At 47.8% G+C, this 27,084-nt stretch overlaps 1 protein-coding gene across 1 annotated transcript; it reads left to right on the top strand.

Moving 5' to 3' along the window:
• Positions 1–1,590: 1,590 nt before the first annotated feature.
• Positions 1,591–26,582, top strand: Ywhag (tyrosine 3-monooxygenase/tryptophan 5-monooxygenase activation protein gamma). Its single transcript, XM_038346593.1, has 2 exons — positions 1,591–1,896; positions 23,295–26,582. Exons 1-2 carry the CDS (start codon positions 1,810–1,812, stop codon positions 23,949–23,951), a joined length of 744 nt encoding a protein of 247 aa, XP_038202521.1. The 5' UTR covers positions 1,591–1,809; the 3' UTR covers positions 23,952–26,582.
• The last annotated feature ends 502 nt before the right edge of the window (positions 26,583–27,084 follow it).

Here is a 27,084-nt window from a genome sequence, read left to right as displayed (position 1 = left end):
TCAAACTACTTGTTTCTGTCTCCTGAGTGCTGAGATTAAAGGCGACGGTGGCATGCCTTTAATGCCTTTGGAATCTGACTACCTCTGCCTCCCTGATGTTGAAATCAAGATGATTACTACCAAGCTTGTTTGTCTCCTGTTGTCTTTCTTTCTTTTTTCTTCTTCTGTTTCTTTTCTTTCTTTTCTTCTTCTTCTTCTTTTTTTTTTTTTTTTTTTTTTTTTTTTTTTTTTTTTTGATAGGGGTGAGGTTTCGAGGCAGGGTTTATTTGTGTAGTCCTGGCTGTCCTGTAACTTGCTTTGTAGACCAGGGAGGCCTTGAACTCAGGTAGATCTACCTGCCTCTGCCTCCTCAGTGCTGGGACTAAAGGTGTGCACCACATAGCACAGCCTGTCTTATTTTCTTGGGCAGAGTTGTCTATTTTGTTCATTGTTGGGCCCCTCTGTACATAATAACTGGAACAGGGTAGGTGCTCAGCATGTTGAACAGATGAAGCAAATAAAATATGCCGTCAACGCCAATGTGTTGGTACATGCCTGTAATTCCAGAATTTTGTGTGAAGGAAGGAATTCAAGGCCAGCTTTTGTTATATAAGGAGTTCGAGGCCACCTGGAGAGTAATGTGACTCTGTTTCAAACGAAACAACCCACAAAAACACAACGAAAATAAGATACTCAGTAAAACTATAGGTGGGGGTGTTGGAGGTGAGCAACTGAATTGAATCTTCAGCACTCTCCACTGGAGAGGAAGAAGGGTGTTTCCCCAGGGTCAGCCTGCACACAGCTACATCACTGAGGGAAGTTAATGAATGTGTAAGGCGGATATGTGTCATTCCATGACTTCACCCAGTGAAGCCTCATGTCAAAGTGCAACCTTGGTGTGTGTGTATGTATGAGACAGTCTTCTGAGGGTTGCATCATTTACGCAGCCATCTCTCGGGCAGGCTTATCCTTTCAGTGATGCTGATCGGGCAGTTTGGATTTACCGTGTCTGCCCCTATCTTGCCTACTCTATACCTGTGTTCTTCCTTGATCTTCCGACCACGATCTGTTTCACAGAGTTCACAAGTGAGGCCCTGGCCTTCTCTCTTCTCAACTGCACAGAAGCCATGGGGCGGGGCCGTGAATCAGCACTCGTTTGGACTAGTGCTGGCTGCATCCCCGCCAGGGGTCCCCAGCGGCTGCGGGCTTAGACCCTACCCCCACCCGGTCGGCCTCTGACTGCGCTATGCCCGCTGGGAGATGTAGTCTCCACCGCCCCTTTGTCCTTAGTCTCCTTTGCCGGTCAGTTCGCTGCGGGTCGAACTACTACTCCCAAGAGTCCACGCGCCAGAAGCTAGGCGAACTGTGGGGGCGCTCAGAGGGCGAGGAACGATTTGAAGAAACTGAGGCGAAGGATTGGGGTGAAGAAAGGGGTACAGTTGAGATTTGTGGAGAATTGGGGAGACGCTGAGAAAACCGCTAGGAATCACAGGGAGTGTTCCAATTGGGGAGAAGCCCAGTAAAGGAAGGGTCGGGCGGGGCCGGGCGGGGCGCGCGCATGCGCGAGTGGGAGGTAACTTTTACGTCACTTGTGTGGGCGGGACCGCAGGGGGTTGTCCGCCCGCGGCACGCATTGGAGCCGCAGCCTCCTTGCGCCGGGTCCCGCGGTCGCATCTCGTGCCGCCTCCTGCGAGTCCTCGCCTGAGCAGCTTGCTTCGTGGGTCGGCCCTCCGACACACGAGCTCCAAGCCGCTTCTCTCTTTCCCTAAAGCCCTTCAAGGCGGTCTTCGGTTTCCTTCTTTCCAGCCGACCCGCTTCAGCCCAGCGAAGATGGTGGACCGCGAGCAACTGGTGCAGAAAGCCCGGCTGGCCGAGCAGGCGGAGCGCTACGACGATATGGCCGCGGCCATGAAGAACGTGAGTGTCTCCTCCCCTCCCCCCTGCCTCGCCCTAGCGCTCCCTACACCACGGTCCTCGGCTTGGAAGGCATGCCCAGGGGCAATTCGCCTTGTCGTGACTGTGGGGTCACCTCTTCATCTCACTCTTTGGAGGGGATTAGGGACGGGTCCTAATGAGCGACTCCGGCACCCGAGTGGTGACGCGGCCTCTTTCCCAGCCTCTCCGAGCTCGGGGCTGGGGCGGGGTCTTGTGTGGCTGGTCTCTGCTCGGGGGTGGGGGGTGGTCTCTATGTGACCCTGAATGTCCAGGGATCTGAGTTGGGGGCCGTGCGCATCCTTTGTGCCCCACTTCCCCTCCTCCCAGCTCAGGCGTGGGGGCGGGGGGGACCGCATGGATGCGGTTCCTCTTTTCTCTCCCTGGTGTCTGGGCGGCGCCTTTCCATTCACTCAGCAGGTCTCCCAGTTTTCCGCCTCCCCACTCCCAACACCCCCCCCATCATCATCTTCTCCACTGACACAACCTTTAAAGAACATTTTGGGAAGAAAAAAAATGTAGATCCCCTCCCCCAAAAAAACCCGAGCTTAATGGTGTAAAATCGAAACCACCTTGCTCACATTTTCTTAACAAAAGGTTTCCCTTTACCCATTCCCCAAAGCAATTCCTCTGGTTTTTACGGAGGGAGGGCTAAGTGTGTCGCTGGCATTTCCGTTCATGGCCCTCAATATGCCATCTTCATTTTTCTTTTTTTTTCATTGAAAAGGGTTAAATATGCCTTTGAATGTTAACTGATTCAATTTGTGACATGCAGTTTCTCTTTTGAATGTAGGCACGAGTCTCCCGAAATTCCCATAAGTGTAAAAAAAAATTCTGTCTGATCTGATATCGCAAACAAAGCGCTGGTGGGAGGCAGTATCAAGTCATTCCAGAAGATTCTGCATTTGTCATATTGCAGAGAGCCTAGACTGGGTGGAGGCTGGGAGGAGTTAGTTTAAAGGGGAAAAAGTCTTTTAAATTTTTTTTAAGTTAAATGTATCTGAGGCTTTTCCTCTGACCTAATGCATCCTTATACTAATGAGAATACTGGTCTTCGTCTCCAGTTGTCGCATTTTTGTCTTAGATGCAAAATCCTTCCTATTTGCACCATTTTGTCAGTAACAGTCATTTATTAATGAGTTGGGGTCCAGTTTGCCAGCAGAGGAAGGGGCAGTACTGCATATTGCAAAATTAAGTAGAAAAATGAATAATTGGGTTTCCCACTCCCTTAATATTTAACTTCCTGCCTTATGTAACAAAGGTTGTTAAATGCAGCTCTTGGTGTGAAGTGGATACCAGAGTGTGCCTTGCATGTTCAACCTTTCAAAGAAAAGAATAGAGAGATGGTATTATTTTTTTTAGCTAATTTTTTCATTTTTTTCTAGCTTTTTTTTTTCAAATGCCAGGTGCTTATCTTTTCCCAATTCAATGAGCTACGATTTTTTTGTCATCTCCTGAAAAATAATTGACTTTAAAATCGGAAATACTGTTATATTAGTGTGTTCCAGTTGCTTTTTGTAAGGGTTTAGCGATTAAAGGATACAAGCTGGACGTGAGTAGGTCACTAATGTTGGAAATGTCTTCAGATTGTGATATTTAGACTCTAATTCTCCCCTATTTCTAGTTCCACAGGAGAGCGAGTGACCTCGCACCTATATCCATAGCAACCCAGTGATGTCACACACAATGACACAGAGGCTGCAATGCACCTAAGGGCTGGTAGGGAGTTTTCAGATGGCATTTGTCCAAGGTAATACAGAAATGAGCTGACAAGCCAGGTGGCATCGAACACTTCATCTGCTACCATATAGGCCTTATTCTCCAAAATAAAAAAAAAAAAAATGATGTCCCTGAAGACACGCACAAGGGTAGTGACTTCTGGAGACAAGCCCATTCACCATAAACGTCCCTTCACAAAGCACTATAGGATACTTTCATATTTTTTTTAAGTATTCATCTCACTTATTTAAAAAACCCAGCAATAAAGAAGTGAGGGAATTTCTAAATAAGAAATGCCCCTGTGGTCGTAGTGCAGAGGTGGGGTGTGCATTTAGGGTTATCTCAATGAGGCAGGCTTTCATAAAAGCCTTAAAACTGATGGCTGACCCTCTGCAGTAACTGTTAGGGAATAAGCACCCGACACACAGTGTTTCCCATCTAAACGTGGGGAGGTTGTGCTCTGCTCCACTTGTGTCTGCTCATGCTTACCATACTGTGAAAGGGAGAATTGATTTGTAAAATAAAGGTCTCATAAAAAAACGCTTTTCCAAACCTCATCAGCCTGCCTCTCACCCCCAGTTTCCACACAGTACTTATTTGAAACAGGCTCAGAGTTGGTTCCCAGTGTGGTGCTAGCTCACCCACCGTGTCTCACGTGTGACTCTCTGGGTTCAGCCCCCGCCACCAGAAGGATGGAACAGTTGCCATTTGGGAGATTTTTAGTCTTCCTGCCCCAGTTGAGCTCTCCTGCAAGCTTTAACTTCCCATGATGAAAGAAATTAAGGTTTAGTTGCATCTAGGGAGATTATTCTGGGAAAACCATGTTTGGAATCCATGCATAGCCATGTGTGTAGGTGACTAGGATAGGAATAGTTACAGGGCAGTATTCTGAACTGGGAAAGGAGAGTTAGATCATTTAAGATGAATGTGTAATCTTGCATTCGAGCCTTGTGCCTAGAGGGTTCCAGCTCGTTAGGTAGTATCACCGCCCCCTCCCCACATTTTCAGTTGCTGTCTTCTCACTTGCCTTTGGCTACTCACAGGCCAAAATTATTACAGTGTAATAAAGTCTTCAATCTCTGTTCCAGCCTGTTGTTATAATTGTTCTGTTTTATTATCAGTTATTACTCTTACTGTGCCTGTCTAAGAGATTAGATTCATCACAGGTATGTGTGAGAGATGCAGTATTTGGGATTAGCTGCAATTCCAAGTATCTCCTATGGATCTTGGAACACATTCTTTTGGGCGAGGGGGAGACCACTGGGCTATCCTGTCTTTGGCTTTCAGTAGCCTCTTGAGAAGTTAATATACTAAGTAGGCTGCAGGTACTTGCATCCTGGGGGAGAGGAGGTTCTGGACTACTCAATTCCTTGGCGTTCCTGGCTTAGGAACTCAGCTGGGAAGTCACAGTGGCTGAAGGCGGCCATAGTTACATAAACAGATCTTCCTGGTGGAATCAATGGATTTTAGAATCCTTCCTCTCTGCTAGTTCTTCCAGGAGCCAGATCAATAGCTATTACCCTAATGGAGTAATGACGCCTTCGCAGGTTCCTCCGAGGTGGCTCTCTGCCAGCTGTTCTCCATTACGGGGTTTAGGCTGCTCTCTTTAGAGTGGAGAGAGCGGTTAACTTTGTTTTTCACGTGATCCTTCACAACACCAAGATGAAGATTAAATTCCTTTTTTCTTCCTTTAATGGTTACCAGCCAGAGGGCTAGCTTGCAGGCAGGAGTGGTTCTCTTTCTACCGTGTAGGTCTGGGGGATTGAACTCAGCTCATGAGGCTTGGCAGCAAGCATCTTTACCTGCTGAGCCCCCCCCCCCCCGAAGTACTTTATTCTCCCAAATAATCGAAAAAGCAAAACACAAAAAGCCCTCGTGTGCTTCCTGAATTATTTAAAAGATGTGTTTGAATATCTGTTGTCATTATATTCTTTCAAAGGTAGAGCCCAGCAGCTGGATCCAGAGTCTGATACTTGAGGAGCTGTGGTTTATGAAGAATACTTCCATATTGTTGAGAAGAAGGGCTGGGCAGCGGTGACACACGCCTTTAATCTCAGCACTCCGGAGGCAGAGGCAGGTGGCTCTCTTGAGTTTGAAGCCAGTCTGGTCTATAGAGAGAGTTCTCGGACAGCCAGGAATACAGAGACCCTGTCTTGAAAAAAGGAAGAGAATGTTGTTTTTTGTGTCTCCCCCCCCTTTTTTTTTTTGAGTCAGGGTCTCACTATGTAGACCAGATGGGCTTTGAACTCAGTTCTAGCTGTTTAGCCCCTTTGTCTCCTAAGTGCTGGAATTATAGGACTAAGACACCACACCCAACTGATATGTATGTGGGTTTTTTGTTTTTATAAAAGTCATACAACATCTTAATCTCACCCAGTCCAATAACAAAATTTAACAGTACAATTTAGTAATATTTAATATTTCCTACATAGTTAAGCAACCATTGCCCTTATTTAGTTCAAAAATGGAAGCTGGGTATGTCTTGGAAAGTGGAGGCAGGAGACCCTGCCAAAGAGGAGGAAGATGAGGCTGTCTGTTTAAGAAGAGATACTGGCCTGGACTATAAACCCAGCTTGCTGGATTTAAATAATTACCAGCTCTGGACTGTATCCACTGCCACCCCCAGCCATTGGTAATTGGTTGTCCCTTGGTCTTTATTATCAGACGTCTCGACTGTTTCCTAAAGCAGAGGAAGGGACCTAGCTTTTAACTAGGTTTGTATTTCCATGTAAAGAGTCACAGGACTTAAAAACCATATGACATTCACCTAAACAAACGAGTAATTCATCTGAAATCCAAGCCAACTATTAAGCCTTGGGAGATTGTGGAAACATGGCTGGTGTTCTTAACAAGCCCAAGACTGACTCTTGTGAATGGACTTCCCTGCTGTGTGGTAGTAGGTCCCACGTGAGCACTCCCCAGGCAGTGACTGAGCCTGGTGAGCTGTAGAAGCCTGCATTATGCACTAGGAGATGAATGTATCTTGGTTCCCAGCATGTTCGGTGACTTGCCAGGCTCAGGGGCGTGTGTTCCTTTCTCACTCACCTGCAGGTCCACCAGCCATAACCTACTTTATCTGGCCGGACTTTGATTGTTCTGTATTCTGCTAGATCCATGAGAAACATGGAAGAAAAAAGCAAAGGATTTATGTGTTTGAGTGCTTTGCCTCCATGTAAGTGCACCAGGTGCATGCAGTGCCTTTGACGGTCAGAAGAGGGCGTCAGATTCCTTGGAACTGGAGTTACTTACAGCTTTGAGCTGCCATGTAAGTGCTGAGAGCTGACCCACGTCCTATGCAAGAGCAGCCAGCTATTGCTCTTTCACCACCAAGCATCTTTCTGGCCCTTTTAGTTTTTGGTTAGTTCTGAGGCAGGTCTCATGTAGCCCAGGCTGGCTTCAGAAAACTTGCTTTGTAGCTGAAGATCTTGCATTCCTGATCTTTCTGCTTCTACCTTCCAAGCCACTTTTCCTACCATTTAGTAGTCATTTTTCTGCTCTCAGATTTCATTTTAGGTATTTGGTGTCATTTTGATTATGAAACTGTCATATGGTTGGCTCTAAAAAAGATTTGTTTTTATTTTAATTATTTATATGTATGTGTCTGTATGTGGGTATGTGCGTGTGAGTGTAGGTGCCCACAGAGGGCACAACCATTGGCTCCTTCTGAATCTGGAGTTAAAAGCCCAAGCCCTCAAGTCAGGCAGTGGTGGCACACACCTTTAATCCCAGCATGTGGTAGGCAGAGGCAGGTGGATATCTGAATTCAAGGCCAGCCTGGTCTACAAAGTGAGGTCCAAGGCAGGCTCTAAAGCCACACAGAAACCCTGTCTCAAAAAAACAAAAAAAGCCCAAGTACTCTTAACCAGCACCCTGGAGACATGTCTCAGGCAGGCAGCCTTTGCTGTTTTAAGGTTTACTATAGTAGAAACTGGCCTTGAATTTAGTATCCTCAGACATATGGAGTGCTGCCCTGGTAGGCCTGTGTCCTTGGACTCAGTGGACCCTGTAGTTTTACAAAAGCAACACAGATGTAGCCTTTAAACATTATTTTCATGTTATTTGCATGTAGACTCTAAGATCCTCTTATTTGCGGGGCTGGAGATTGAACCCAGATCCTCTGCATGCCAAGCAGGTGCTTTAGCTGAGATAGATACATGTGCAACACTCTTGCTTTTGAGACAGTTCTAAGTTGCCCAGGCTTGTCTTGAACTCTTATCAGTAGGCCTTGAAATTGTGGTTGAACTGGGGTTATGACCTGTGCCATCAGTGTCCCCCCTTTTATTTTTTTGAAAACGGTCTCTAGTCCAAGACTGGGTAGACCAGGGTAGCCTCGAACTTATAGAGACCTGTTTGCCTGCCTCCGCCTCCGGAGTGGTGTGTCACGTGTGTCGCCATGCCTTTCTTTAGACTAGGCAGTAGCTGTTGAGTAGCTCTTACTGGCCTGAAACTTTGTAGCCCAGACGGGGTGGTGGGATTACAAAAATAAACCACCATGTCTAACTCTTGTAAGGGGCTATTGGAGGTAAGCAAATTACCACCAGCATTTCACCTGATTTGAATGCCTCTGATGTGCCATGAGCATTAGCTTTATGAAATGGTAAAAAGGAAAAAGTTGTCGTTTTCCATTTTCTTTCCTTTTTTTTTTTTTTTTTTTTTGGTTTTTCAAGAAAGGGTTTCTCTGCAGCTTTAGAGCCTGTCCTGGAGCTAGCTCTTGTAGACCAGGCTGGTCTTGAACTCACAGAAATCCGCCTGTCTCTGCCTCCCGAGTGCTGTCGTTTTTCCATTTTCAAATGTGTTCTCGCATATGGGAAAAAAAAGCCAGACTGGCATTGTACTCACCATGTAACCTGATCTCAAACACCTGATCCTCCTGCTTCCACCGCCCTACTACTGGGCTTACAGGTACAGGTACCACCAAGACAGGTTCAGATCTTTTTAGATAGAGGTTTTCACGTTGGCTTTTTTTTTTTTTTTTTTAGGTTTACTTTAGTGTGTGTGTGTATGTTCATTCTGGAATGTATATAATGTGCAATGCATGCTTGCACATGGCTTCAGGGACCAGAAGAGGATACCCTAGAACTGGAGTTCCAGGTGGTTGTGAGCCATCTGATGTGGATGCTAGGAACTCATGCAAAAGCCCCCAGAGCTCTTAAACTTCTGAGCCATTTTTCCAGCCCCATTACTCGCATTTTTTGAGATGGTATCATGATCAAACCCAGGTTGACCTGTGTAGCCAAGGCTAATCCCTGAACTTATGTTTTCTCATTCCTCCACCTCCCAAGTTCTGGGATTATAGGAGTGTACAATCATGCCTGGTTTTATATGGTGCTGGGAATGGGATCATTCTGTATGTTAAGTGGGCCCTCTGTGAACTCAGCCACATCCTCAGCCCAGGCTATAGAACATTTCTTTGGATGCCATGGAAATCATTTTGGTATCCTCAGCTTACTGGAAGCTGATGTGATGTGGTACTCGGGATGCCATATTTAAACACCTATATCTGCGAGATGCCCTGTGGTGTTTGTACTTTGAGGGTGTGGGAGGCCAAACTGGGGGGTTTTGTTGTTAGCAGTTGAACTCAGATGTTTACCTGCTGCTCCCCTAGACTAGATCTCCCTGTGTTGCTGAGGCTGGCTCCAAACTACTGAGCCATCTCTCCAGCCCCTAAACCTGTGGGGTTTTGTTGTTTGTTTTGTTTGTTTTTGCATTTTTTGGGGGTAGGAGAAATAGCTCAGTAGTTAAGAACACTTGTCCCTCTTGCAGAGGACTTGGGTTTGATTCCCAGCACCCATATGGCTCACAAGCATCTGTAACTCCAGTTCCAGAGGGCTTGACTGCTGACATCTGGGCATTGTATACACATGGGACACAGACATGCATGCAGGCAAAACACCATACATAAAGCGAAGGAGGAATGTTACATTTTACAAATAATTTTTATCACATTGTGCTTATATTGAGAGTGCATTTAGGTCTGAGACTAACATGGGAGGTGGCTATCTCCTTACACCGTGGAGATTTCAGAGAACAAACTGGTGTTGTCAGGTTTAGTGACAGACACCTTTACCTGATGAGCCGTCTCACTGTCCCCGAATACCTTTTCCCTTACTGACAAGATTCTACTGTGTAGCCTGAGTTGTCCTGGAACTTGATCTTTCTGCCTTAGCCGCTTGAGTTCTGGGATGAACTAAGACTGCACTTGGGTGCTGTGCAGCTCAGTGGTCGAGTGTTTGTGGGTCTTGCACTCATCGCCATGTGGGCAGCTCATGCTGTTTGTCACTTCTTGGGGTTGGAACAGTGGTGTGATAAACAAACCCCTCTGCACACACGCACACCAGTGTTCCACTTCGCAACATATTGGCAATCTGTGTGTGTCTAAATACTTTGCTGCTTTCTTGGCCCCCTTTGGGATTATTTACCATTTCAGAAAATGGCTTTTTGACTACTTAAAATTACCCCTTATTTGCCACAGATGCTCAAATTACCAGCAGTATCTTTACATTCACAGTTAGCAGCCTCAGAGTGTAGTGGTTTTTTTCTGCAGATGGTAGGTAATTTCCTTTCCCCCCTTGGTGTTAAAGAGATGCTTACCCTCAGCTCCTGTTCCCATGAGGGACCTGAAATCTTGGGTGGGTTAGGAGTGGGTGGAGAGGGTGATGCTGACTGCTGAGCTGCTTGGTAGGTGAACTCTGCTCTGTAGAGTGGGCTCTTCTATGCCTTGTCCATGCTGCCCTTGTGCTTGCTTGCTTTCTCAACCCCCCTTTGTGTTTGTTTGTGTTTTTTTGTTTGTTTTTTTGAGACGGGATTTTTTTTTTCCCCGTAGCTTTGGAACTCGCTCCGTAGACCAGGCTAGCCTGTACCTCACAGAGATCCACTTGTCTTTGCCACCCAAGTGCTGGGATTAAAGCAGGCAGCACCACTGCCCGGCTCTTTTCTATCTTTTTGAGATAGGGTTTCACTGTGTAGCTTTGGCTGCCCTGAAACTTGCTATGTAGACCAGGATCTACTTGAACTTGGAGATTGACCTGTTTCAGCCTCTGAGAACTGGGATTAAAAGGATGCACCATTGTACCAGCTTGGTGCTGCTTCTTAAGGGGCCGTTCTTTTAACTCTGGTAGACTGGTAAACACCCAGTTGATTTCTTGGCAACTGCATGTTTTAAGTCCATTTTGCTTTTAGCTTGGCACTGTTGCCTGCCTAGCGTGTATGTGCACGCCACTGCATGTTTTTCTCCTCTGTAGCTTTGGGTGGAAGAGTCCAGGTTGACCTTGACCTTCTGTTCTGCCTCTGCATCTTGTGTGCTGGGATTTCAGGCTTTCGACACAATAGGCTTATGTTTTTCTCCAACAGGGTCTCTCTAGGTAGACTGGCCATAAATTTCATCTTTGTTTCCCAGTCTCCCAAGTGTTGGATTACAGATATTCTCAACTGGCTTAGTTGATGCATGTGTTAATATTGGTATGTATTCCATTGCAGGTACATGTAAGATTCTTCGCATTTATTTATTTAGCCCCTTGACCTTGTAACTGCTGTCTAGTTTAGGGCTGTTTTGTTTGGGGAATTTCAAGATTCTTATATTAACTATCATTGACCCCATCTTTCAGTATGCTTAAATGTCATTTAACCAGGGAGAGCTTGGACTTAGCATGAGGAGGTAAGTGCTGTAGTTTCGCCATCAGGTGTCCGGAGGGGAGAGGTGAAGGCAGACGACTAAACGGAAGCGCCTCACCAGAAAGAAACAGATCTGGGGGAAGGTGGAACCTTTTTGACACCAACAATGTTGCGATTTTAGCCAGCTGTGGTGGTATGCACCATAGTCCAGCTCTTTGGGAGGCCAGTGCAAAAGAATTGCTTGAGCTCTGGTTGAGGCCAGCCTGGGTAACGTAGTGAGTGAGTCCGGGTCTTTAGAAAACATCATATGGGCTGGGGAGATGGTTCAGTGTTGAAGGCTCAAATTCTAAATTCCTAGGCCCACCCAAAGCCTGGTGTGGTGGTGCCCACTGTAATCTCAGTGTTACCTTAGTCCAGGTGGGATGAATCAAAATTCACAGCCTGGTGTATGCTGCGGACAAAAATGAAGGGACCTCATTTCAAATAAGGTAGAAGGAGAAGATACACATTTTGGGAGCTGAACTGTGGTGGTGGTTCACACCTTTAATTCTGGTACTCAGGAGGCAGAGGCAGGCAAATCTCTGAGATTGAGGCCAGCCTGGTATTCAGAGTGAGCTCCTGGACAGCCAGGGCTACACAGAAAATCCCTGTCTCTCGAAACCATGTTTTGGGGATTTAGGGATTATCAAAGGGGAGAGATGGAAATTGTTTTTATTTCTTTTTCAATGGGATTTTTTTTATAGATACAGTGATACCTGGGCAGTGTTTGGCAGGGTTGGGGGGTTTGGGTGTAGGAAGAACAACTTCTTAAACATTCCTTATCACAATAGGCAGCATTCAAGGCCTGTAGTCTGAAGTGGTTAAAACCAACTCATGAGGGAGGCTCTCTTCAATGTTTTTGTTAGAGTTAGTTATGTGGAAGAAGTGTGTGTAGTAGTGTGAGTTTATGTAATCTTAGCATTCAGTAGGCTGAGGCAGGAGAATTGTGAGTCCCAGATTAGCCCTGACTACATAGCAAGAGCCCATTTCAGTGAACAGTCTGTAGCCAAGACAGCCATTTGAAATCATGAATGTGTAAAAAGGAGGTGTCGGATGGGAGGGATTAATAGGGGCAGAGGGAGTTTAGTTAAGGTCAAGGTTGAGTGCCTGGTTGGGGGCACCTGAGAAAAATGAACGAGTGGAGGAGAAATGGAAAGGATTGTTATATGCTCAGCAGTTGACAGCTAGGTGACGACATGAATGCCCTAGAGTAGTGCACACACTCGGGAAAGGGTTGGAAGTACAGCCCAGCATGTGGGCACAGCATGTTCAGGGTCCTGTGTGGTTTGTCCCGTGTAGCTCAGGCTGACTTCAGCTTCACTGTAATCAAGCCTTGAATTTACAATCTTCCTGCCTCCACCTCTCCATGGGAGCTGGATTTTAGTCATGCACAGCCTGCCCTTCTTGCATTCTACAAAAGCTGTCTGCCTTCTGATACATCTCCAGCCCATGTGTGCAGCTCTGCCTTTGAGCCCCAGGACCTTCTTAAGAATGGGTTGGGTTCATTAATTTCCAGGCTGACCAAGACTCATGCTTGGCATCTTTCTGTCCATGATGGCTGCAGCTGTAAGGTCACCACAGGAGATGGGAATTGCAATGGAGTGCTGGGGAATTGGCAGTTACATAGGACTGGGACCAGGGCAGACTAGGGAGTGCTGGATGAAGAAGACTGGGAAACCATTAGCAGAGGGGAGGGAGAGAAGAAAGGGCATGGCTAATGGAGCTTTGTTGTCCTGGATATTGATCCCAAGGCTCTGCATCTAAGGTACCATTGCACCTTATTCCCAAGCTACAGTGAATTAAAATAAAAGATTAAAATAAAAGAAGAGGAAGTAGACTCCCTTTTCCCCAAAAGCCAGTAGGTGTGGAACATGGAAGGTGATTGATAATAGAGTACTGCAGTGCTAGTAGACAGAGCATGGGAAGGATGGGGAATGGGGATGCTCCAGACTGGCTTCCAGTGCCTTCATTTTCTTTAGACTTGTTATTAGAATAGGGTGGTACTCTGTATCCCTGGCCATCTACCTTCCTAGTACTGGGATTAAAAGTATGTGCCATTATTCCCAGCTAAGGTTTTTTTTTTTTTTTTTTTTTTTTTTTTTTTTTTTTTTTTGTCTGTTTTGAGACAGTCTTACTATGTAGCCCTGGCTTGCCTTGCCTCTACCTCCCTCTCTAGTGCCAGGATTAGAGGTGTGCCATCACCTTGGCTGTCCTCTAGCTAAGTATTTAACAATGTAACAACAGTTTGACAACAATCATTAACTGAGAGGAGTGGGGTTTGGATGTGGGTGTGTGAGCCCTGGAGCTTGTGACAGTCAGAATACTTGCAGGAGAAGCAGGAGTAGGTTCTTCGTTCAACCACCTGAATCCTGGGGACAGTCATCAGGTTACGCACTGAGCCATCTCTCTGACCCCACTTATTTGTTTACTTGAAACCTGAATTTGGACTTTTAATCCAGGTGGCGGGGGCAAGAGAAGATATGAAGACCAGAAATTGGTGTTGGTTGACTTAACCCTCCGGGTTCGTTCTTTTTTTTTTTTTTTTTTTTTTTTTGGTTTTTCGAGACAGAGTTTCTCTGTGGCTTTGGAGCCTGTCCTGGAACTAGCTCTTGTAGACCAGGCTGGTCTCGAACTCACAGAGATCCGCCTGCCTCTGCCTCCCGAGTGCTGGGATTAAAGGCGTGCGCCACCACCGCCCGGCCTACCCTCCGGGTTCTTTATGTGTGCTTGTGCTGTGGGGTCCAGGGAGAATGACTGCAAGTTCTTAGGAGGAAGACTCTTCTCGGGCACAGGGTGTGTGGGGTACTGAGAGGGTACAGTGTCCTGATTGGGTCACATTCCTCAGAAAAGGCCTAAGGGAGGACCACCAGGTTCTACAGTAAAGCCAAACCCAAGTTCCATCTACATCTTGGCTGGAAGAGGAAAGGCAGAGACTTAAGCGGATGAGGTGGCCCTTGCCTGTAACTTTAGCACTGAGGAGGTGGAGGCAGGATAAAGAGTTCGTTGTCATCCCTGGCCTTACACATACTCACACACGGGCACAGGTGCATGTGAGAGATAGTTTCACTGTGTAACATCCCTGGCTGGCCTGGAATGCTAACATACAATCCTTTTAAAACATTTTATTGTAATTTTTATTTTATTTTTGTTTGGGGGTGACAAGACAAACTCCTCAAAAGCAAAAGTACAGAAGGCCCAGAGAGGGGCTGGAGAGATGGCTCAGTACTTAAGAGCACTGGCTGTTCTTCCAGAGGACCCGGGTTCAATTCCCAGTGCCTGCATGGTAGGTCACAACTGCCTGTAACTCTACCTCCAGGGGATCTGACACCCTCACACAGATGGACATACGGGCAAAACACCAGTGCACATAAAATAAAAAATAAATCATTGGGTGGAGGGGCAGAGAGATTTGAGAAAAGTCTCTGGCTTTAGGAGACACTGAAGGAGCAGAGCAAAGGGGAGGGGAGAGAGGAGGTTATGATTCTGTGCGGCTGTGCTTTAAGAATATTTTAACTAACTTGGGGTTACCTAGTTTTGGTAAAAAGCTGTTTTGATAGCCAAGCCAACAGGATTCCTGGACATGGAGTGTCTTTGCTGGACATGGATTTTTCTTTCTCGCTGGTGGGCTGCAGCCCCTCCCTCGTCAAGCTAGTGCATGCTCTCCACAGGGCGCTACTTCCTCAGTGGCTTTTTTACTTAAAAAAAAAAGGTTACGCCAGGCGGTGGTGGCGCACGCCTTTAATCCCAGCACTCGGGAGGCAGAGGCAGGCGGATCTCTGAGTTCGAGGCCAGCCTGGTCTACAAGAGCTAGCTCCAGGACAGGCTCTAGAAACTACAGGGAAACCCTGTCTCGAAAAACCAAAAAAAAAAAAAAAAAAAAAAAGGTTACTTTATATGTGCGGGTGTTTTGCCTGCATGTATTTGTGGACCTCGTGTTCAGTGCCTGTGGAGGCCAGAAGGGGGCGTCAGACCCACTGATGATTGACCGACTGCTCTGTGGGTGCTGGGAACAACCTGGGTCTGATGGACGAATAACTGGTGCTCTCAACCTGCTGAGCCATGTCCAGCCCCAGAGTCCATGTTTAGGGCGGGGGTTGGGGGAAAGGGGTGGGTGGTGGGCTCAGGGCCCTTTTCACAAGCACAGGGTTGGATTGATCCTGTGCATTGAGAACTGCCTTTCAGGGCACTGGTGAATCAGGGCAAGTCACAGGAGCAGGCTTGGAGTGCAGGGTAGAAGACGAGTGGGGGCCTGCAGCTACAGAAGAGAGCTGCCTGGAAATAGGAGCCAGGTTGTCCTGTCTCAGGTGTGTGGTCTAAAGTAGGTCTTCCTCTTTGCAGCGGTCTTCGTCCTGACCATTGGTAGAGGTGCGTTAGTGCCCATGGCCCCCTCTCAGGGGAAACAAGCATGGGGCTGGGGAGTGCCTGCCCCAGGAGAGAATCTGAGTTCGCAGTTCTAGCACCCATATAGAAAGACACAAAGGGTGGAGGGGGCTCTCTAGAACCTCCTGGCCAGCTAGTTTTGCTTACTCTGTAAGGTGTAGGTTCAAAGAGACCTACAGAGTTGGTCCTGGCCACCATTGCACATGTCAACAAGGACACAGAAGGCAGATGCTTTGGAGGGTGGTTTTTTTAAATTTAAGAATCATTATTTTAAATTGTGTGTCTTACTGGCCAGAGGCATTGGACCCCTTGCAGCTGGAGTGGGCAGACCTGAGCTAGTTGACCCGACAGCAGCAAGTGCTTCTCCCTACTTAGCCATCTTTCAAATGCTATGCTCCCACTCCCCTTTTTTTGAGACGGTTCTTTATGTACCCCAGACTGCCCTGAAACTCAATGTGTAGATCAGGATAGCCTTGAACTCAGAGATCTCTCTGCCTCTGCCTCTGCCTCTGCCTCTTTTAGTTTTTAAAGACGAGTTCTTCTCATTCCAGACTGGCCTAGAATTTGTGGCGACCTTCCCTCTCGGTCTCCCTAGTGCTGAATTTCCTGGTTTGGGTCACCCTTGCTTGTGAATGCAGTTCTTTTTCTTCTCCCCCGCTCCCCCTCCTCCCCCTGCCCTTTGAGATAGGGTTTTTCTGTAGCCTGGCTCTCCTAGAACTCACTTTGTAGATTAGGCTGGCCTTGAACTCAGAGATCCTCTTGCCTCTGCCTCCCCTAGTGAGGATTAAAGGCGTGCGCCCTCACTGCCTGAGAAGAGCTAGTTTTATAGTGGAGAGTGTTTAAGATTTGAAACTAGTTGATGTGAGTTCTGATTTTTGGCTCTTAGGTCGGTCTCTTTAATGGAGCCTTTATAGATACATTTTTATGAGACGGCGTCCTGTGTAGCCCAGGCTATCTTCAGAGTCACTGTGTAGTTGAGAATGACCTGTCCCTACCAAGTGCTACCACAGTTTTATTGGGGGAGGGGGACACAGGCTTCATATATGCTAGGGAAGGCAACCCTCTATATCTCTACTGACGGAATGGTACATCACAGATGTCAAAAATTTATTGTAATTTTTAAAAAATTATTATTTTGGGGGATAGGATCTCACTATGTAGCCCCAGCTGCCTACAACTTGTGCAAACCAGGCTAGCTTCAAACTCCTGGAGGTCTGCTTGTTTTTGTCTCCCATATGCTGGGATTAAAGATCTGTGCTACCAGGTCTGGCCCTGTTGTTTTGAGATGGGGTCTCACGTAGCCTGGGCTACCCTTGAGTACATGCACCTCCTGCTTTCAGACTCCCAAATGCTGAGATAACAAGCCAGGCTGGATCACCACACCCAGCTTTATCTTTCTCATCATTAGGAGTAACAGCACTTAGTCCAGTTGAGGGCTGGAGAGATGGCTCAGGGGTTAAGAGCCTGACTTCTTCCAGGGGTCCAGTGTACAATTCCCAGCAACCACATAGTGGCTCACAACCATCTGTACTGAGATCTGACACTCTGTTCTGGCCTGCAGGGATACATGCAGACAGAATACTATAAACATAATAAATCTAAAAAAAAAGACAGTTGAGTAGGAACCCATTTCTGATTATAAAGTTTGAGAACTTTATAATGTGGAACCCAGGCATATAGCTGTAATCTCTCACATCTCTACAAGACCCAAATGTCGAACTGCACTCATTCTTTTAAAACTGTGTGTTTAAATGTATACCATGTATATGCAGGAGCCTTTGGAGGACAGAAGAGGGAGTTAGGGCCTCTCCAGCCTGAGTTACATAGAGGAGTCCGAGTCTGAGGTCCCCTGGGAACCAAGTTCAGGTCCTCTGCACTAACCGTGACTGCTTAAACTGACAAGCCATCTCTCTGGTTAGAATAAAATCTTTGAGGCAGGGTTTTTATGTAGTCCTGGGATGGTTTGGAACTTGTGATTCCCCTGCTTCAGTTTCCAAATACTGGGATTATAGCAGTATGCCACCTACTATACATACCTGCTAATCCTGGCATTTTTGGTGGGGTGGTTTTCTGAAACAGGGTTTCTCTGTGTTGTCCTGAATATCCTGGAACTTGCTCTGTAGACCATGTTAATCTCAAACTCACAGAGATCCTCCTGCCTCTGCCTCCTGAGTGCTGGGGTTAAAGGTGTGCACCACCACCTGGTGATCTTTAGGAGTTCTTAGTCTTTAAGTATTTGTTAGTGAAGTTGCCGCTTTCTCTGATATGACTAGACCTGCATCATCCTTTGCTCCTGTGCAGAGCACCTGTGAGCGCTGGGACTGGGGAAGGACATTTTCTCACTCGTGGTCACATCTGTAAAGTGAGTTTAGTTGCCTACTTTACAGGGTGGTTGTAAAAAGTTGATGAGTGCTGTCCCTTTAAGGCTGTGTTCCTTTGTCATACTTTTTGACAGGGTCTCACTGTATAGCCCATGATCTTCCTTCCCTGGGCTGCTGAGTGCCAGCTCATCAGATCTTAAGAGGTGTGCTGACTCAAAATTTCTGGAATAAGCTTACTTTGGGGTCTCCAAGGTTACCCTTACATTCATTAATTATTCAAGGCCAGTTTGTTTGTGGCTAAGATCCTGTGCAGTGAAAATTGGCCAGGCATAGGCTTCCAGGGACATCACATGGGGTGCACTTCAGCCAGACAGGTGGCAAATGACCAGTGCTCACCAGGGGAGTCCTCTAAAGACTAGTACCTTAGGTGTTTCTGGGCACCTGTCCCAGCACCCAGAACTCCCAGAAAGACTTCGGCCTAAACCACATAGTTTGTACAGATGGATCAGCCTTACAGAGAGGCCTTCTAAAGATAGCAGTGCTGAAGCTGTCTCTCTACCCTTCTGCACAGATGCTCAAGTTAAAGGCTCTTCAGTTTTCCAAGGTACAAGATTTCTCAAGTTTCAGTTTATTATTTAGTAAGTATGGGCCATCTGTACAATACACACATCACTATAACTAAGCAGAACTGTACCTGGTTATTTTTCAGTGGTTCATTCTATTGCCCAAGCAGAATGCACATTCTAGAACATTCTATAGATACCCATGCATGTCTATGGAGAGAAAGTGTGTGTGTTTTACTAGGTGAAGCAGGCTAGCCTCAGATTCCCAGAGAGCTCCAGCCTCTGCTTCCTGGGTGCTGGGATTAAAGGTGTGTGCCTCTATGGCTGGCCTTATTCTTAGCTGGCCCAGTGTTGCGTTCCAGGTATGGTGTGAATGACCCGGTACTCCAGGGCTTTAAGGTCAAAGCCATTAGGTAGCTACCCCAGGATCTCCATAGTTGCTGATCTTAGGGAAGATTGTGCACTGCTGGGAGAACTCGAGGGGAGAACAGCTGGCACTACTACTACCTGGCTCCTTTTGAACAGCAGACTTCTGACATGGTGAGAATTACAGATTCTCAACCCTTTTTACTCAAAAATTTTTATTTCTGCCATTTTCAGTCACTAACAGAAACTTGAACTTGAGTTAGGAGTTCAGAAAGCGTTTCCCCCCATACACGTACGTACACACACACACACACACACTGCTGCAGATTAAACCCAGCATCTTTGATTCCAGGCTGGAAATCTTGTCCGTCTCCACCGTCTGAGTTGTGTTTAGACGGAACACACAGCTCTGAAGAACGGGGACTTGGACTCTCTCTACCTTTTCTAGTTACGGAGTAGCCTTTGATTGCGTTCACACGATAGTCAGGGGCACGTGAAGGTCACCCCATCCTAGCACCCAGGAGGCCGGGCAGGCAGATCTTTGTGAGTTCCAGTCCAGCCAAGGCTAGACAGTGAGGCTTGTGTCCGGAATGGAGGTGGGGTGGATGGGCCATTTAGTGGGGGTGCTGACCTTTCCCTCCCTGGTGTCAGGCTCTTTGTCATGGGATTGTCTATCAAGGCTGAGCCTTCTTTGAATACCACTAGATTTTTTTTTTTTCCCTACAGTGTTTTCCTCTGATTCCCACAGAGCTCTCGATGGGGATCCAGGTTCAGTTCTCAGCACCCATGCAGCAGCTCACAACCATCTGTGACTCTAGTTCCATTACCCTCTTCTGGCACCTTCAGGCACTACACACATGGTGCGCCTACATACATGAAGCAGAACAGTCATGCACATAAATGTTTAGGGGCCCGGAGATAGCTTGGTGGTTAGAGTGTGTGCTGCTCTTGCAGTGGACTAGGTTTGGTTCCCAGCACTCATGGGGTAGCTCACAACTGCCTCTAACTCGAGCTCCACAGGACCTGCTGCCCACTTCTGACCCGAAGGCACCTGCACTCAGGTGTACACAATTAAAATTGAGTAAGTTTTAAAAGAGAGCCGTAAATAGTATGGCTAAGTATCTTTTGTGCTTGTACATATGTGTGTGAGCATGCCTGGTTATGGGTGCTTTGGACTGGAGTTCAAGCAAGTTATAGGCTGTTGTGTGTGTCTGGGGGCCAAACCTGAGTCCACTGAGAATAGAAGTGCTCTCAAATGCTGAACCATCTCCCTTTCTGACTTCAGTTGTCCTTCGTTTTTGTTTTGAAATTGCAGCAGGGTCTCTGTGTACCTCTGGTCGTTCTGGAATTTGATTTGTAGCCTGAGCTGGCCTTACATTGCCCCTTAGTGGTCCGGATTGTGGGTCTGCCCCTTGGTTCCTTTTTCTTTGAGTAGATAGATGTCTTCGAGCCTGAGGTTTCCCTCTTAGTTTTATCTGGCAGAGAACATGGAGACTGTTCCAGATGTGGCTGAGTTACTCTAGCTAAAGGTTTCTGTTGGCCTTGCACAATCTCCATGTTGCAGTTGGCGGCAAGGAGTCTTAAACTCTGTCTCCATAATCGCCCACTGCTGCTTCTGAACTCTGCAGCCAGAAGTCCTGCAGCAAGAGCAGAGCCAGTGGAGTGTGCTGATGAGGTCACCCGAGCTTTAAATAGCGCCAGGCTCTTGAAATAAGGACAGCATGATTTAGGGCAAAGGCCAGACCTGGATCTCCATGGCTGCAGGCACTTGAGCTGTCCTGGGATCTGAGACAGTGATTGGGCTGCACTGCAGCAGGGCTTTACAGACCTGAGAGCAGGCCAGGGCTGGTGGCCTGAGAGCCTCAGGGACCTGGGTCCCAGTCTGTCCTAGGAGTTCGTTTTTTACAGGCTGCCGTTGGGGTTCATGGGAGAAATATGAAGAGCTAAAATGTCAGGCCAAAGAGACTCCAGGAAGAGCTCAGAGGTGGCTCTGGGACGCTGGTGCCGAGGAAGAATAGTCAAGGTCTCTCAAAGGCGCCATCCCACACCTCAGCACTGCGTGTCTGCATGGTGCTGGAGCCAGAGGAAGGTTGGATAAGTTAGAGATCAGCCAGGGCTGTGTTATAGTCTCTCTCTTTGTTTTGTTTTTTGAGACAAGGTTTCTCTATGAAGCCCTGGCTTCCCAGGAACTCTCTGTAGACCAGGCTAGCCTCAAACTCCACCTGCATCTGCCTCCCAGGTGCTGCTATTACAGGAGTGTACCACCACAGTGGCTAAGGGCTATGTTGTACTGAGACCTTGTCTCAAACGCCTGAGGATAGCCATGAACATGTATAATAAGTATGTGGATAGAGGGCTGGCTTAGCATGCCAGGGGCCCTGGACTCGCTCCCCCTTCGGGAGTTTTGTACTGACTTAACAGGCCTTAGAACTGAGCGGGAGTGAGGCAAGTTGGCCACACATGCAGTCCAGCCGTGAAGAGGCTAAAGCAGAGGAAGTGAAAGGTCAAGGCCAGGCGCCTTGGCTACTTTGGTGGTTGGTTTTTTGTGTGTGTGTGGGGGGGGGTGTGTGGTTATTTTCTTGGTTTTTGTGTCAACTTGACACAGCTAGAGTCATCTGTGGGCAAAGCTGCGGAGTGTTTTCTTGAATGGTGATAGATGAAGGTCCAGCCCACTGGGTGGTGCCACCCCTGGGCGAGAAGGTAAAGGTTGAGTAAGTCATGGAGAACAAGCCTCCATGGTCTCCACCTCCAAGCTTCCAGCCTGATCCCCCCACCCCCCAAAAACAAAAACAAACCAGTGTGAGCTGAGAGCTCTAAGAAGAAATACTGCTTTTGGCCCTGTGATCCTCGCAGCAACGGGAACCTGACGGAGGTGATGGCAGCCTGTACCCTTCAGGCTGCAGTTAGCATGGAATAGTAATAGGACTTCGAGCAGAAAGTGCTTCTTGCTTGACTTCCTTCTTTGAGTCTTAGCAGAACCAGAGTCCGGGTCTTTCCTCTTCTTGACTGTATTGAAATGAAGAAGGCCAGAGGTCAGCATCACATACTGGGCTCAGCATGGTGCAGTGGCGGGAGGGCGGTGCGCTTGTCACTCTGGGTTCCATCCCCAGCACCAAGTGGCTGCCTCTCTTGTCCCTTGTTTCCCCCAGTGCTGCAAGTTGAACCTGGAGTGCGAGGACAGGACTCCGCTGCTTAGCTGCGGCCCAGCCCCAAGAGGTGGTGTAGCCCATTAGAAACTGTTAGTCCAGCTCAGGCCTGCTGCAGTCCCACGTGATCAGAGTCTTAAGTTGCTAGTCCCGTTCTCTTTTGAACTCACTATGTAGTTTGAGACTGGCCTCAAACCCAAAAAGATTCTATGTGTATGAATGTTTTGCCTACATGTGTCTGTACTATATGTGATATGTGTGCTTGGTACCTGCAGGGGCCAGAAGAGGGCATCAGATCCCCTGGTCTTGTGGTTACGTATGGTTGTGAGCCATCATGTAGGTGCTAGGAATCAAATCCACGGTCCTAGAAGAGCAACCAATGTTCTTAACCACTGAGCCATCTCTCCAGCCCATTTTTAGAGACAGGGTTTCTTTGTGTAGCCCTTGCTGTCCTGGAACTTACTCTATAGACTAGTTTGGTCTCGAACTGAGATCCACCTGCCTCTTCCTCCAGAGTGCTGGAATTAAATTGCCTGACCCCATTTTTAAATTCTTTATTCCAGTTATTTTTATGTATGTTGGGGGAGCACATTTGTATGACATGTAAAGGTCGTAGGACAACTTGGGAGAATCAGTTCTCGCCACTATGGATCCCAGGGTCAAATCCCAGTTGTGAGGCTTGACAGTAGGCGGCTTTACCCTCTGAGCCATCTTGTCTGGCCCAGTCGCCCAGTGTTGACTTCCTTTCTGTGATGTCATTTGTTTGGTGTTAGCGAAGGAGTAGAAAAAGTTCCTTTTTTTTTTTTCTCAAAGGTCAGTTTGAGGGTGACTCATTCTTTCCCAGAGGGCCTAGGACTCAAGGGAACAGGGCAGGTTGAGGAAACTTGCTGGCTTCCTACGAACTGCTGAGTACGTACTCAGCTGTCTCACACTAGCATTGCCGTGTGCCCATGGCACATGAGAGCCCTTGACGTTTGCACTTGGTGGATCTGGCTTGTGTAAGACCTGGGCTGACAGGCACTTCTGGGGGCACACTGTGCTCACTGCTGTGGAATTAATTGCCTTGCCCTTTCTGTCAGTCACTTCTTACCCGTCTGCCCAGCAGAGCGCGTTTGTCTTTCTGCCCACAGCTCTCTGGGTAGCTGAAGGACCTATTATGGGTGGGCTGGTGGGAGGATATGCTTTTCCCATTATCGTCATCTTGTGTCCTAAAGATGCTTGGTTCCTTCTTCCTTCAGGTGACAGAGCTGAATGAACCGCTGTCCAACGAGGAGCGGAACCTCCTGTCAGTGGCCTACAAGAACGTGGTGGGGGCTCGCCGCTCCTCCTGGAGGGTCATCAGCAGCATCGAGCAGAAGACCTCCGCGGACGGCAATGAGAAGAAGATAGAGATGGTCCGAGCCTACCGGGAGAAGATTGAGAAGGAGCTGGAGGCCGTGTGCCAGGATGTGCTGAGCCTGCTGGACAACTACCTGATCAAGAATTGCAGCGAGACCCAGTATGAGAGCAAGGTGTTCTACCTGAAGATGAAAGGGGACTATTATCGCTACCTGGCTGAAGTGGCCACCGGGGAGAAAAGGGCGACCGTGGTGGAGTCGTCTGAGAAGGCCTACAGCGAAGCCCATGAGATCAGCAAGGAGCACATGCAGCCCACCCACCCCATCCGGCTGGGCCTGGCGCTTAACTACTCCGTTTTCTACTACGAGATCCAGAATGCCCCGGAGCAGGCGTGCCACCTGGCCAAGACCGCCTTCGATGATGCCATCGCCGAGCTCGACACTCTGAACGAGGACTCCTACAAGGACTCCACTCTGATCATGCAGCTGCTCCGAGACAACCTAACGCTCTGGACGAGCGACCAGCAAGATGACGACGGCGGCGAAGGCAACAATTAAGGCCCAGGTGGACTGGCAGCGCACGCTGATGCTACTACTGCAGTCTTTATTTTTTTCCCATGAGTTGGGGGTCGGGTGGGGGAGGGGAAAGGGAGGGCTGACCTTCCCAGGGAGAAACCCACGACTGTCCTGTCTTTGATCGCCTCTTTGACATTTTTGCCAAAATACCACTAGTGGAAAGTCAGGCTTGCTATGCTGGTATCGGAGTAGCAGCCTCACACGGGCGCCCGGACTGTTGTGCAGGTTCGTGCAAGTGGAGCTGTCTGCCTTTAGTTTAACTTATTGCTAGACGGTAGGGTTTTAAGATGAGAAGAGAAACCGGAGATGGATGGCCCTCATTCAGTGTGTTCTGTGGTTCCAGGAAGGATTCTTAAGTCCATACGCTCTCCTCTTCAGCTCTGTGGCTGTTCTCTCTCTGTTGTGGCTGTGCTGGTTTTTTGTTTTGTTTCCCCTTTCCCCAGGGTGATCTCTACCAGAGAAAGCATAGTTTAAATTGCCCAAGTGGACAGGCTTATTGTGGAAGACACGACCTTTATTGACGGGTCAGGCCTGGCCCCGAGTCTGAATCTCTGATAGGTTAACAGTATTAACACTAAATTCTGGTTTACAGTATTTCTACCTGACAGCCATACACGACATCAAGCCATTGGTTGTGGGTTTTTCTTCGTCAGCTCAGTTTTGCATCCACTGTATCCAGGTTGGTCTGACGGTTCCTCAGCTCCTTCATGTTGAGAATCAGAACTTCCTCTTAGGTGTGGAAAATGGGTGCTTGGCAGGTGACTGGCCGTGGATACCTTTCTTTCTTTTTTTAACTCTTTAAGTTAAACCCATCACAAACAGAAACTGTTAAGCAGCACACACAGAGAAGATGGAGAAGAATCAGGTCTGTATGTCGTTTCTCATGTTGGTATTTTCAGAAACTCCGCTCTCCAGCAGCCAGGGCTCCTTCCTCAGTCACTGCCTGTCTTAGTTTCTCAGCACCGAGTCTCCCCCCCCCCCCCCGCGCCTTGTGCTGGCAGCGTGCAGGTGTCTCAAGGCCACTGAATTAGAGTATAGGGCTGGGTGGTCATCAAGAAAGAGGAGCGTCAGGTGCAAGCAGCTGAGCCAGCAGGAAACCCACTGGGAAGAGACAGCTTCACTCAAGCCTGTCCGGGGTGGGAGCCGGGTCCCCAGGTCAGTTGTCCTTGTCCCCTTCCCATGGCCCAGCACGCCTTCTCCAAGTGCTTGGTGAAGGGTAGCTGATGCTCGCCAGGGGGGCAGTGCTCACCAGGGCAGTGCTCAGCGCCTGTCTGATCTAAGCTTTCCTGTTTTTCCCTTTGAATGAAAGCATAGACGCTGAGATGGGCTTCTCGGGTCGTGAGGTCACTGTCGTGTGACGTTGACGAAAGCTAAGCTGCTAAGTCCTGCGCGGTCCGTCTCCCTTAGAGTCCTGGGTCCCTCGTTCTCACTGTGGATAAGTTACCCAAAAACATGCCTTGTTGCATGGAGAGTGTGCAGTTTGTCTTCTAGAGGATCCATGGTCGCGTGGATTCCCAAGATGGGCAACACCCCAGACTTTGTTTCCTCGTGTTCAGATAAAGACCTGGCAGCCACCTTTTCTCATACCAAAACCAAGCTTCCACTTACGAAGTGAGTACCCTAGCAGGATGCTGGATGTCCCTCTGCACAGCCCTAGCATGCCTTTCCTCAGAGGCCCCTCCTTTGTTAGTGCGCAAGGACCCACTAACCAAGGCCCACGGAAGAACGGCTGGAGGAAGCTTGGCCGCCAGAGCCGCCATGGACAGGGCCAGCGGGGCTTTACCTAGTCTGTTTCTATCGCAGTGAGCATGTCCTTGTCCCGCCTGTAGTGTTTGGAAATGACCTACTGGAATTGCAAAACCTAGTTTCTCTTTCAATGTCAGCCTTGACCCTGGCTGTGTTCTAGAAAAATCGTGTGAGAGGGTAGAACTGAAGAGGGAAGAGCGGGACCTGATGTTTGAGCTTGGATGGTTTCTTCTCCTCTCCGTTACTGTTGAGAAGCGCACCTGCCTATGACGCTGTCTCCAGTGCCGCGGTTGCTCCTCCGTCCTATTGATACAGTATTTGTGCATGCTGGTGTTGCATTTCTATGCGGTAGCTTGACATTTATTAACTTATACTGTAGGTGTTATGTATTCCTATGACAAAAAAACTAAGACTTCAAAATTTTTTAAACTTTTTTTTTATTTAATTTTTTTTTCCTTTCAGGGTAAAGTTTGCTTTACCAAATAGTGATTGTAACAAATTGATCTGTTTTGGATGTTGCTATAGTGACATGCAGTTCTATATTTTGTTTTTCGGGGGGAGGGAACTAAAGAAACACCAGTGTTAGCTTACTCTTAATGTCTGGTGTTCGTCATGGTGAAATTCTAACTATTGCAGTGCAGGAGAACGCCGCGGACGTTCTCTGAATGCCTGTGCTTTCTCGTCCTGTATGCAGTGAACTACTTTTAAGGTCTAATCAAGTGATTTCCCCCCCAACTCCGTGTTTCGCTAAGGAATTATTTCGCACACGGACCATTCTTAGCAGTTTTCCTCAGTGATGGAATATTCATGAATGTGAGTCACTATGTAGCCGTCGTACATTGAGCAAAATAAACGTGCAGATCCTGATGGTGGTGCTCCTAGCTTCATTTAATAGGCCTTGACTGCCTTGTTGTTAAGGGTTTGATTGGAAGTGGGTGTCCTCCACCCCCACTCGGGAATGAGGCTGGGTGGTGCTGTGGGGGCATGATGATACATACACTCGGTGGTAGAGCACTTGTCTGGCTGGTGGGCGGGTTTAGGTTTGGTTTCTTGGCACCACACACACACGTGACAAAGCAAGTTGGATGTGGAGGTTTACACTTGTGATCCCAATACTTGGGGGTCTGAGGCAGGAGGATTACATTTCAGGGCCAGCCTATATTCTACAGTGGGACACTTGTCTCAAGAACCCAAGAAGTGATACAAGTGTGGTGGCGTGTGCCTTTAGTCCCAGCACCTAAGGCCTCCGGAGAGGCTGGGGAGCTCTATGAGTTTGAGGCTAGCCCAGTCTTCATAGCAAGTTCCCAGGCTAATGAGACTCTTCTGGGGACACAAGAAGTGGGGACATAGATATATATGTAGTTTAGCT

Source organism: Arvicola amphibius, chromosome 10 (assembly GCF_903992535.2).
Source record: "Arvicola amphibius chromosome 10, mArvAmp1.2, whole genome shotgun sequence".
Lineage (NCBI taxonomy): Eukaryota > Metazoa > Chordata > Mammalia > Rodentia > Cricetidae > Arvicola > Arvicola amphibius.
This window is presented reverse-complemented; position numbering and strand designations above follow the sequence as displayed.

Excerpts from the sequence above, each read along its gene's own strand:
- Ywhag (XM_038346593.1), top strand. The coding sequence starts at position 1,810 with ATGGTGGACCGCGAGCAACTGGTGCAGAAAGCCCGGCTGGCCGAGCAG. Across the intron at positions 1,897-23,294 it reads TGGCCGCGGCCATGAAGAAC|GTGACAGAGCTGAATGAACC; the intron begins GTGAGTGTCTCC and ends TTCTTCCTTCAG.